We start from the raw sequence: 12,248 nt of genomic DNA on the forward strand, positions 1-12,248 counted from the left end.
CCCCCATCGTCCTCCAAGCAGTTATGGTGTGGCAGTGAATCAGATGGCACCCCTTGCATTGTCTCTGAGCAGCACTGCTGGCTCGTCTGTGTCTTTGCCACCATCACCGGTATTATTAGTGGCTCAAGGGGCTTGTACTCCTGCGACGGCACCGGCAACTCAAGCAGCTACAGCGGAGCCGCGGACTGTTTTGGGCGAGAAGGGGTGCAGCACGGCGCCTGCCGCATGGCAGCCGCGTACCAATTCTACCGATGTGGCGGCAGTCGTCAACGACTTATCCGCCCCTGCGGTTGCGCAGCCGGGCGGCACCTTGAGCGTGATCACCGCCTTTCCCGGCACTGCCTCACCGTCTGCGGGCTTCGGTCCTGAAAATATCTCGCCTTCAGATCTCCCTCTACAGGCGGGGCTCGCAGCGTCTCGGGCGGCGATCCCGCTCGATGCGGAGGAACTGAATTGCATCGCAGGGGACAAGCAGGGTGCAACTTGTGAGCCCCCATTCAGATCCGCTGGCAGACTGGTTGGCGCGCAACTAGACTCATGCTCGTCCACGCTTGACAGAGAGCCAAGGATACTCTCATGGGAAGGTCCCACTGCTGTCTCGATGTCCAAGGCGCACGGCACGGGCTGCACACCCACCTCGACAAGCCGCAAGCATGCAGTTGACGCATGCGCGACGGAAGGCGGTGATGTCAAGGGTCCGTTTCATGGCGCCACCGATCCGGGCACGCACTCGCCAGATGTGGTCAGGCCCCTCACGCAGGTGCATCTCGAGCCGCGAGGCTTCGACCAAGAAGAAGGTGGCCTGGGCAGCGAGATCAGAGGTGCGGTGCTCAATAAAGATGTCTCATACGTGGATCCCTCCAATATCGACTTTTCCGTCAGCGCTGTCGAAAATAACAGAGTGAAGCGCACCCCGATGGCGCTCGGCAGAAGCATCAGCCGTGACTTCTCCGCCCCCAGTCCTCGCTCCAGGCAGCCTTCGGCATCCCTGCCGCTCGTCGCAGGCGACGAGGAGACGTGTGAAATGGCCAAAGCCTACTGGCACAGTAGCTGGGCTGATCCGCAGCAAAGCAGCAGCGCCGCCCTCAACTGCACTTCCTCCACTGCAGGAGCTGCAGCCGATCACTCGAGAGAGGCGCCCTCGGTGCTGGAGCGGAGCGGCAACCTCAAGGGCGCCCTTGACGCGCCTGTCAGCACCATGCGCACCACCCTCTGTACGGCCAGCAGCGGTGAGGGCACTCGACCCTCACCGACGCTCGGCTTATCTGGCTGTGGCAGCGCTGCAGCGGTGTCCATATCGTCGTCTAGGTCGCCTGCCGATGTTACATCATTCATGCCGCCGACCCCCTCCGCCGGTCGCAATGACAGTGAGGTGGAAGGGAAGGAGGGGAATTGCGAAACTTCTGCGCAATCAACGGACAGAAGAATCGAAAAGGAGCCGCAGGCGCAGCTCAGCAGCAACTGCAGCGTCCCGCGCGAATGCGATCACACGGGTGTGTCGCCACAACTACTGCGCGTCAACTCAAAAAATCGCAGCACGTCGGAGGACCGCACCGATCATCTTGGCGGAGGCAAATCTTCTAGTCACACGCCAGTTGTCAGCGCGAGGTTGGCCACCACCTGCCTCAAGCCCGCCGCGGACGGCTACGTCGACTTCTGCCGCAGCAATAGTAGTCTATCGGCGTCACCCGGAATGTCACGCGCCGAAGAAAGCGAAACGGGCTACCGACAGGCGAATGCAATGGCAACAGAGCACAATGCGCGAGCCAGTGCCTCGTGCAACGCTGAGCGTGTCAGCAGCGGGAACGCCGACAGGCCCGCTGCACCGAGTGAGGTACAGCTCCCTCCTGACGCCCAGATCCCGCCCTATCCTCCTCTCCAGCCGGGCGCTTTGGCTGCGGAGGTGCTGAAGAGCGACACCTCAACAGCTCACGAGCTCCACAGAGCCTCCTCTCCGGGCATCTGGGCCGTGCAGTCGCCAGCCAGCACCGCGCCAAGACAAGGCCCAGAACCTCGCACCCATTCCCATCCGCCGTCGTCAGGTCATAGCGCCAGTAGCTCACTCAATGAGAACGGGAAGCTCGTGCACGGCGCCACAGCAGCAAGATGCTCACCTGGTGCTGCTGCGACGGTCACTGCCGTGAGAACCAAGTGGAGCACGGGCTCACCCTCCATGTCTTCCTGCACGCACCGCGGCCCAAACGAGGAAGGCACAGGCGGAGATGTCAGCGGCGCCGCGACGGGGCCGGCCCTCGTCTCGGTCACTTCGACAACGCTGCCGCTTCAGCCAGAGGTGGGCCTGAACTACGACAAAGCTCCCGGGCTGCCCATGGAGCCGTTCTGCATAGCCCCCATCCTTCCTAACTCAACCTCAGGCCGCACGACTGTCACAACCGTCGCCGGCACTGTGGGTGGAAGCGTTGCGAGTACGAGGAGCAGCAATGGAAGTGATGGCCTCTGCTCCCCACTGCCATTGTCCGTGGAGCAGCAGGCGTACGTGGACGCGTTGCCCGCCGACGCCGCGACCTGTCTGCCTCTCATCGGGTTTGGTGCGCAAGACGCAGTCGGCGCCCGCGCCCGGCTTGCCCCGCACCCCGGCACCGTCACCGCAAACGGCGAGCTGTCAGACTCTACTGCCGCACGCGTGCTGTCAGGCGGGTCGCTGATCAGCTCCAAGGCGACGACGGCGGGGAATAGCAGCTGGTCGATTCCTGGCGCCGCAGAGCAGCATTTGCAGTGGCTCTCAGCACACCCCCTTCTGGACAGCGCGCCCACCGCCGCGCCGAAGGATGGCGTCATGTCTGCCTCGCGCTCGCGGCACCGCGGCACGGAGGAACCCAACTTCGGCGCACGTGACGGCAATGGTTCGCCGAATTCCCGACGGGGGCTTGTCCAGTCGCTCTCGGTAGACTCGTCGGCGGTCCTCACAAAGCAGCAAGCCGGTGGCGTCGAGGTGAACGGCGTGGCGGCCGAGGAGGACGCACTGTGGGGCGAGCCAACGTCATCTACGCCGACTCCTGCACCGGAGTCAGCAGCCAAGGAAACGGTGCACATACAGGTGCGCCACGTCGCCTTCGCTGACCCAATCATTACACACTTTGTTGAACCGCCTCCGTCGCCGTGGACAGGCAGGGAGTACTTCTTCTCGCCCGACTACGCTCACATGGAATACAAAGCTAGCGAGGGGGGAAGCCCATCAGAGCTACAGCAGCCCGTTGATGTACTGCCTGCGGACGTAGAGGAAGACGAGGTGCTGCGAAGCGTTCCTCGCTTCCACTTCCGGCTTAAAAGCGCCCGCGCGCAGGCGCCATCGTCTCTGCCGGCGGTCGCGGCGGAGCTCCGAGGCCCTGCTTGGGAGGCCTGGTCACGTGGAAGCGACGGGGTGAGGAGCAGGACGAGCCCGGTGAACAGCGGCGAGGACGCGCCCACGGAGTCGCGCGCGCCGCATGCGGAGCAGCAGGCGAAAGCGGCCGAGCGAGCACCCTCGCAAGAGGGTAAAGAAGAGGGAGAAGTGGGATTTGCCGTGGCGGAGAGGTCGCAGCGCGTGTTTTTCACAAAGGAGCGGTTGGCGTCTCGGGCAGCGCTGATGCGAGCTCGGCGTTCTGGTGCATCACCTGCCGGCACCACCAATGTGGGCACAGCGGCGGCCGCATCACCTTCGCTTCCTGACTCAGGAGCGTCCTTGGCGCCTCTTCTTCGGCCTCCTCCAGCAGCTACCGCTAGCAGTGGTGGTGATGGGGGCAGCCCCGCACCTCCCATCCACCCCCCTCCCTCCTCCACTCCTGCCGCCAACACCATTTCGCTCGCTCTGCCCGACTTCGCCGCACCGCTCAGGCCCGCCCCTGCTTTGACTCAGCATAGCAGCAACGCGGCTCAGGCGCTGCCCTCCCCCTCGCCTGATCGCGACAAACACGCCGCCACGAATGCAAACGACGATGACGACTTTGGTGGGTGGGTACAGCAGCAGCACGCGACCTCGGCGCGAGCACCCTCAGGAAAGACAGCATCACCGGCTGCCTCCCAGCCGTTTACAAGAGAGCGCTGCACACAGCTTGTTGCTTCCCTGAGCGGAGGAGCTGTCCCTGTACCGCTGTCGGCCGCGTCACTTGCAGTTGATACGGAGCGCGTCGTGCATATGCTGCGCGACGTTTTCGGCAACGAGGATGCTGGGCTCGGCCCACCACCCGGCGAGCCTCATTCACCTGATGCGCCACCGAAAGGGATCTCAGTGAATGGCCCACCTCCTTCCGATCTCCTGATTCCCAGTGATTCGCTATCCACCATGGGGCGTGTCTTGGAGGCGTTATCTTTCACCTCGCTCACCAGCCGCGCCTCCGAGGCCAGCCTCACCAGCGACTATCCAGGTTTGGCACAGGTGTCCTTCGACCCGCGCTTGGGTAGGCATTCCTTCACAACCGGCACTAGTCTCGCCGCTGCGGTGCCAAGCGACGGATACGTTGTGCCGTGGATCACACACTCGATGGCAGCCGGTATCGCATCTTCAAAGGTAGCACCTACATCGGCAGATAGAGGAGGACTGGTACAGGTGATGGGTAGCTCCGCCGCTTGCGCTTCAGCGGAGGCGGTGTCACCGCGCGAGGCCGATGTCACAGATGGTGAGGATGCGAGTGTGCATCTAACGCGGCAACGTCTCTTTCCCTCGAGCGCACTCAGCGATTGCCCTCGCTGTACCGTCACCGAAGCTTTGTCCGTGGCGTCTTTCCTGGGAAGTCAACGGCTACCCGACGCCCCCACGGCAGCGCAGTGGACGGAGAGAGACGTGGCTCTTGCAGTGCTGCAGGAGCAGTGCCGTATGGCGCTAGAAAAGGACGCTGTCGCGGAGGCGGAGCGTCTGGAAGATGTGCTGAGGACGGCGCACTCGTGACGCATACAGTCGACAATGCATCGCGTCGTTGTTGTTGCTCAGCAGGTTGCCGTTTTCGAGCGTGCCTCTCTTCCGCTCGCTTACAGAACGAACGGGAAAAAAAGAGTAAAACAAATGCGCATCTTGGCGACTCATACCTCACCACTTGCGCAGCACTGCACTTGGGCGGCACACTGGAGTGCGCAACGCCTGACTCGCGTCGCTCTTTCTTGCCGCGTGGCTACATTTCGTGAGCAAGTGTGTGTGTGTGTTCCCCTCGGCCCTTGTCACATCATCACCACTGATACTCTGCACATGCGCACGAACGCGAAGTCCGCAGCTATTATTCGACTCCCTCTCCCTCTTCCATCCCCTTTCTTACCCACAGCAACGCCAATCCCCCTCCCCCCTCCCCCTCACGCAGACTCAACCCAGCATACCTCTCACCTATTTTACCCTTTCACTTCAGCCATCTATCAACTAAAAATGTCGACGCAGACAACGGCGGAGCGCTGGCACAAAATCAAGGGAAACCCTCCCGATGTCATCTTTGCGCTAGCAAGTCGCGCTGCCAGCGCCACGGACCCAAAGGCCAACCTCGTCATTGGTGCATACCGCGACGAGCAGGGTCGTCCCTACCCTCTGCATGCGGTCCGCAAGGCTGAGCAGCGCCTTTTGGAGATGAATCTAGACTACGAGTACCTGCCAATCTCGGGCTACCAGCCCTTCATCGATGAGGCAGTAAAGATGCTCTACGGCGATGCCGTCGAAGTAGAGAACCTTGTTGCCGTGCAGACGCTGAGCGGCACTGGCGCTCTTTCTCTCGGCGCGAAGCTGCTGGCCCACGTCTACGACACTGAAGAGACGCCCGTCTACCTGCCCAACCCCACGTGGCCCAACCACCACGGCATCATGAAGGGTGCTGGCTGGAAGAACATCCGCACGTACGCCTACTACGACCCCAAGACGGTCAGACTGGACTTCGACGGCATGAAGAGGGACATCCAAGACGCGCCGGACGGCTCCGTCTTCATTCTGCACCAATGCGCGCATAACCCCACCGGCGTGGACCCATCGCCGGAGCAGTGGGACGAGATCGCCTCTCTGATGCTAGCCAAGCAGCACCAGGTGTTCTTTGACTCCGCCTACCAGGGCTACGCGAGCGGCAATCTAGACAGGGACGCCTACGCTGCGCGCCTATTTGCCCGCCGCGGCATTGAGGTCCTGCTGGCACAGTCCTTCTCAAAGAACATGGGCCTGTACAACGAGCGCACAGGCACGCTGTCGCTGCTCCTCAAGGACAAGACAAAGCGGGCAGATGTAAAGAGCGTGTTGGAGTCGCTGATCCGTGCAGAGTACTCTTCTCCCCCGGCCCACGGCGCACGCTTGGCTCACCTCATCCTGAGTAACAACGAGCTACGCAAGGAGTGGGAGGCGGAGCTGGCGGCCATGGCGGAGCGCATCCACACGATGCGCCGCACCGTGTACGACGAGCTACTGCACCTGCAGACACCCGGGAAGTGGGAGCATGTCATCAACCAGATGGGGATGTTCTCCTTCCTCGGGCTTTCGAAGGAACAATGCCAGTACTGTCAGGATCACAACGTCTTCATCACCTTGACGGGCCGCGCCAACATGGCGGGTCTGACGCCTGAGACGGCACTGATGTTGGCCAAAACAATCGACGACGCTGTGCGTCAGGCGGATAACAAGTGAGGATGGCTCGCGAACAGCCTCGGTTCCACATTGTGAATAGACAGGAAAAGGGAAGCAGCCCGTCACATAATGAAAGTTGAAGGGGCTTTTCTTTTAAAAGTCAAGGGACACATAGAAAGGGCGAGTGAGAGAAAGAATAACAGGGCGCTGAGGATAGACAGGCGCCGCACCAGCCGAGAGGCAACAGCCGCGTCAGCAGGTCTCTACGGCATGTCGTGGAGCGTGTCTCTCCTCCTCCCCCCTTCCACGCACACACACACACATGTATATATATGTATGTACTTGGCTTGTTTGCTGCTGTCTCCTCTCTTTTTTTCTCACATGTTTTCGTTGTTCTCGTTACCTTTCTGTTTTTTTTCTTACCTTTGCTGCTGTGTTTCATTGCCGCTCAGTCGCCACCAATAATGATGCGTGCGGGGCTGGTTTCGTTGAGGTTTGGTGGGGAAGTGGGAAAAAGGAACAGGGACGGAGGGGGAGTGGGCGACGGCATTCTGTGTGTGCGCGGTCAAGGGGGAGGGGCGTATCCTGGAGGAATCGTGTTGAGTCGCCCTCCACTAGCCCGCCCACTCACCTGTTTTTGTATCTCTCTCTCTGTGCGCGCTTTTCGCTTTCGTCGTGGGGACTGTTGTGTACACGAATGTCTGCCTATCACTTGAGACGAATGCAAGCGGCTTTTTTTCTTCCCCCTCTGTCTCTACCTGTGCCCCCGCCCCCCCCACACACACACACATGCACACACTCTTCATTCCTTTATACGCGTGTAAACCTCTCTGGCACTCCGACTTATCACCTCCCCCTTTTCTCTCTAATTGTATTGTTTTGACTCTGTTTTTTTACATTGAAAAACGCTTAAAAAATGAATGAAAGCCTTTTTTGATGTCTATGCGTGCCATTTTCTTTTCCTTTCTCTTGTTGCTCTGTAACTGAATTCGCCTTTGAACGAGTTGCAAACCTTTGTCATCACCCCACACACACACACACACATACACACACACACGCACTGCTATCATTCTGCAGCTCTGTGTGCAGTGGACGGAAAAGTGGGGGAGAGGATCAGAGAGAGAGAGAAAGAAAGAGGGGATTTTATGTGTGTGTGTGTATATTTGTATGTATTCCTGTATATGAATGTATGTCTGAGCCTCTCTCAATGTCGTCCGCATCCTCCAATGGTGGGCAAGGCGCATGCCTCTCTTTCCATCAAGGTCTCCTTCCCCGCTGCATTTGCCGGTTAAAGGAAAGGGATAATATGAAGTAAAGGTATACCCGGCAAAAACACGCGCACGCATACGAAGAGCAAAAGAAAAGCGGCAAGCTTTGTAGTGTCGATGGCGGCGCGAGTGCTCTTAAGCATCCTCATCTCATCACATTTCCCTCTAAGGCTCCTGTTGGGTGTCGTTAATTCATTCACGAGTGCGTTACATCTATTTCTGAGCGACCTAAGGTCTGCGACGGCTCTTGTGGCAGAGAGGTACAAAGAGTTGGGGTTGAATGTGTAGATACGCCCCTCGGGAGGGCGGCAGCACCAACAAGCAGTGGTGCAACGCAGGGAGATGATGTCGACTTGCTGAGTGAGTACCGAGGGAAGAGAGAGAGAGAAAAGAGCGTGCAGTCGCGAAAGGGCGCGCTCAGAGCAAAGCAGAGAGGGAAAGAGGTGAATCGCAGTTGCCGGAAAAGGTGCATGACGGTGGTCGACTCACCACTTCCCTATTCCCTCCTCCCCCACCCACCCACAGTTCTTCCCCTTGCGCCACGCACATCGTCAACTGCTCCCTCTCACGTCCACACCTTCTCTCCGTTATAGGCATGTTCCTTTTCCCTTTTGCTTTGCGCATGTCTGTGCGTGTGCAGCTCGATCATCTCCATCAATACATCCCTGCCTTCTCGTCTCCTAAAGCTTTGCTTGTGACACCGGCCACCTGACCGCGCTCTTCAAGGCCAGTGCACACGTTGGGTGTTGAGAAGGCAAGCCATCTGCAGCCTGCCCGCGGGACAGTTCTGGGCTGGCGACGCGTCGCAGAGGCGTGCGGCCACAATTTCGATTAGCGCCGCACACTACAAGTCCCCTGGGCGCCTGCACAGATACCCGCACCCCCCCCACACACACACACACGGCGTTCCTGGCTTCACCGCGTTGCAGCCGTCTTGCGCATACTACTCAGCCTCGTCTGCTCTGTCGGCCGCGGAATTGCACGAGGGGCTCAACGGCGCCAAGCGGTTTTGGGGTAGTCCATCTCCTGGGCATCACCGCAGCGAGACGGTGGTAGGTGTGCGCTGTGCTCGTATGCATACATATGTGCTCGCCTGTCCTTATGTAGGCTTGTCATCATGAAACATTCCCTCTCCCTCTCTCTTCTCCATCCTCTGTGCTCTCGTATTTTTTTCGTCTTGGGGCTGCCATGGACTCGTAGCGACAGAAACGTTGAAGAGGATTGAGGAAGGTGTGCCGTCGTGCCTTGGCGTTGGCAGTTCTTTTTCTCCTTTGGGGGTGCCGCATTGTGTGCGGTGCTGCCTCGGCTATCCCACCCCTTTTATATCTCCGTCCCACGCCAGATGCAGTCATGCGGCACAGACACCGGGAGCATGACTGCAAGACGTGGAACGACTCAGTCGAGTTCCCCATATCTCAATATGAGGAGATCGTAAACGATAGTACAGGCTGCTGTGGCTGGAGGCGCCTCAGAGAGGCGTATGGCGCCCACGCAGCGCACAGGGTGGGTCGGGGCTCTGGCCCAAACCTGGCAAATCATTTCCGCGAGCGTATGCAGCACGCGCCTGTACCCTACTCTGCTACCTCCGCAGCGGACGCCACTGTTTCCGCCCTGGAGCACGACCCTGAACGCGTCCCGCCTGTATCACGGCACGGAGGGGACTCAAGTGTGTCCGGCGCCGACCGCGTCGCACGTATACGAAGAAGAGAAGAACTTCACGAAGAACCCGCAAGACGCATGGCCCGATTCGGCTGCAGACGCACTGTCCTGCCTGACCAGAGCTTCTCCGTGCTGTAGCAGAGTCAGGTGACGTGCAGTTGTGCGTGTATCGGTACCAACGCCTCCGTGGTGAGGTAAAGCGCTAAAATCAAGCACCCCGCTGCTGTTCTTGATGAAGGGAAGAGGGGTACGTCAGCGTAGTGCCTCGGGGGGGGGGGGGTCCGGTGCCTCACTCTGTGCGGGGATGCCAAGCGCCTCCACCCTACCTCCTGCCTGTGTCGAAAGACCGCTGTTGGTGACAGGGTCAAGCACGTACGACGTGGGAGGCGGTCAGAGGGGTGTATGGCCGCTCATGTCGGCGGCCAGGTCCTGGATAGCGCGGCATCCGCGAGACCGGCTGCGGCGCACACGTGCGTGCCGCCCATGTGGTAATCAGCGTGGCTCGAACCGCTCTCACCCGGCCCTCACGCTGCCCGCGCCGGCGCGGGGAAACCTGAGCCGCACCCCGAGGGGGTGGGCAAGTGCTTAAGGCACTTGCCACGCTCACGCGACTGCGTTGTGGCACTGCTGCATCGCGTGTCTGCACCGGCTGCCTTGCACCCACGCAATGGGCTCCTGTGTGAGCGGTCGGGTGTGGGGGGCAGAGTGGGGCTCGGCTCGGGTGCTGTAGGGCGGATAAGAAAACAGAGGCGAGAGGCACCTCTGCTGTCGGGCAAAAGGGTGTGTGATCGCCCAAAACGGAATGGATTCGAAGAATCGTGTGAAGCCGGCGTACGAGTAATACAGGAAAGGTACACAAAGAGAGGGTAATATATCCTCGTCAGCTTAATATGGCGGCCCTCGGCGATACCATGAGCACGCGGAGCACTCGCTTCTCGGCACGCGGATAGATGAATAGTCGTGCTCTCCCTCCCGCCCAATGTCAAGATCATGCACATATCAGCACCCTCCCCATCTCTGCCTGGCCACCAACTCCATCGTGTATCCCCAAGTCACAATCGCCATCACCTCTGTATACCACAAACGCGTACCGATCACACCACAGGCCACCCTCTCGCTCTCACAGAGACGCACACTCTTCCCCCCTTTCCCTCCTCATTCGTCTCTCTGTGTGCATACGTCATTCTTTGGGGAGAAGAGCGGCCGCGCTTCCACTCGCATGCACTACGCATACCTATACATGAACTTACAGTGAAAGGGCGAGAGGAGCTGAAGCAAAAGAAAAACAGCGTTTCATCTTGCCTCTTCTCCGTCAGCTTACGTTAAAAAAAGACGCGTATTCGCTTTGGGTTTATTTTTTCACGTTTACGTGGGCGACGCGCACCCACACCCCTACCGCCACCACCACCCCCCCTTGCCCCCCCCGCTTCTCCCTCACTGCCTTCCCGCTCCTCTGTGGGCGTGTGTGTGAATTTCTTCCGTTTCACTGAGGAGAGAAAGAAACAAAGAGGGGTTCAAAGGCAGTCCCTTGACACCCTCACTTCCTCCGCGATTCACTCCCGATCACCCTCCCCCCTCCCTACCACCGCTGCCGCCCCCTCAGAGCACGGCGTTCCACTCTTGTTGTGTAAATCCCTTCTCAGGCGTCCCTTTGCTCTTTCTCTGGGCGCCGTTGCTCTTTGCGTGCGTGTGTGTGTGTTGCTCCGCTGCCTTCGGTCCTCTTTTCTTCATCAAAAGTTAGCTTTGCTTTGTTTTTCTTTCTTGTGTTTTCGTGTGATCCGAAAGGGGGCCGGCTTTTGTACCCGTGAGGAGTTGCCCTTCCGGCGTTTTCGTTCACGACCTCCCTCCCTCTCTCTCTCAACTCGCCCCCTCACCGGCACGTGTACAGGCAGCACGTCACCACCGTCATTACCACAACAGAAGAAAGAAAAAAAAGAAGAAGCGGAACCCCTTTCGCACTCCTCCTCTCCCCTTCCCCCTCTACTGTTTTTCTTCTCTTGTGATTTGCTCGGAAAGAATGCTATCCAGTTGCCGTATTGCGAACGTCGCCGTCGCGCAGTCGCGCTGGCGGCAGCGTGCCGTCGCCTGTGCGCTGCGCCGTACCACTGCGGTGGCGGCGGCGACCTCAGCGCTGGTTACGTTCGCAAGGGGGCAAGGTAGCCCTCTCTGCATCGGTGCCTCCGCAACAGCGATGCAACGGCGTTGCGCAGCCACCGACTCACATACAGGAGCTTCCGTGGTTGTTGTGGACCCCGAAAAGGCCGCTCGTGAGCGCGATCGCATTGCTCGCGACCTGCTCACGACTAACTTTCCCGAGGTGCACGTCAACCAACGCTCGGTGCTCATGTACAAAGACGTCGCGCACACGGTGCCGTACACGCTGACCATCGCTCTAGACGGCAACGTGACTCGTCAAGAGGTGGACCCTGTTGTCCACGCGATTCTGCGTGACTGTTTCGCGATCGTTGACAATCACCTCAACTGCTTCAACTCGGACAGCGAGGTTTCGCATGTCAACAGGCTGCCGGTGGGAGAAAAACACGTGATGTCGGAGCACCTCTGCAAGGTGGTCAAGTGTTGTGAGGAGGTCTATGGCATCAGTGGTGGCTGCTTTGACCCGGCTGCCGCGCCGCTGGTGCACAAGCTGCGCGATGCCGCTAGACGTCAGGACTCGACCGTGGAGAATTTCATTATCACGGCAGAGGAGGCGGGGCGCTTCACCCTCACAAGGAGCTTCCTCATCGACATCAAGGAAGGCACGATCGCGCGCAAGCACGAAGACGCGGCGCTGGACCTGGGTG

The 12,248-nt window shown here is 59.5% G+C and overlaps 3 protein-coding genes across 3 annotated transcripts in view; all 3 read left to right on the forward strand.

Moving 5' to 3' along the window:
* Positions 1-601: 601 nt before the first annotated feature.
* On the forward strand, positions 602-4,885 carry LSCM1_00834 (uncharacterized protein; the record flags this gene model as incomplete). Its single annotated transcript, XM_067318468.1, has 1 exon — positions 602-4,885. One exon carries the CDS (start codon positions 602-604, stop codon positions 4,883-4,885), a length of 4,284 nt encoding a protein of 1,427 aa, XP_067174573.1.
* Positions 4,886-5,350: 465 nt separating this feature from the next.
* Positions 5,351-6,580, forward strand: LSCM1_00835 (uncharacterized protein; the record flags this gene model as incomplete). Its single annotated transcript, XM_067318469.1, has 1 exon — positions 5,351-6,580. One exon carries the CDS (start codon positions 5,351-5,353, stop codon positions 6,578-6,580), a length of 1,230 nt encoding a protein of 409 aa, XP_067174574.1.
* A 4,884-nt stretch (positions 6,581-11,464) lies between these two features.
* The window catches only part of LSCM1_00836 (uncharacterized protein), a gene marked incomplete at both ends in the record, with an annotated part of 3,738 nt that continues 2,954 nt past the window's right edge, over positions 11,465-12,248 (forward strand). Inside the window, one exon of the mRNA XM_067318470.1 lies at positions 11,465-12,248. This exon is cut by the window's right edge and continues 2,954 nt beyond it. Within this exon, the coding sequence (XP_067174575.1) occupies positions 11,465-12,248 (784 nt within the window).

Source organism: Leishmania martiniquensis, chromosome 35 (genome assembly GCF_017916325.1).
Source record: "Leishmania martiniquensis isolate LSCM1 chromosome 35, whole genome shotgun sequence".
Lineage (NCBI taxonomy): Eukaryota > Euglenozoa > Kinetoplastea > Trypanosomatida > Trypanosomatidae > Leishmania > Leishmania martiniquensis.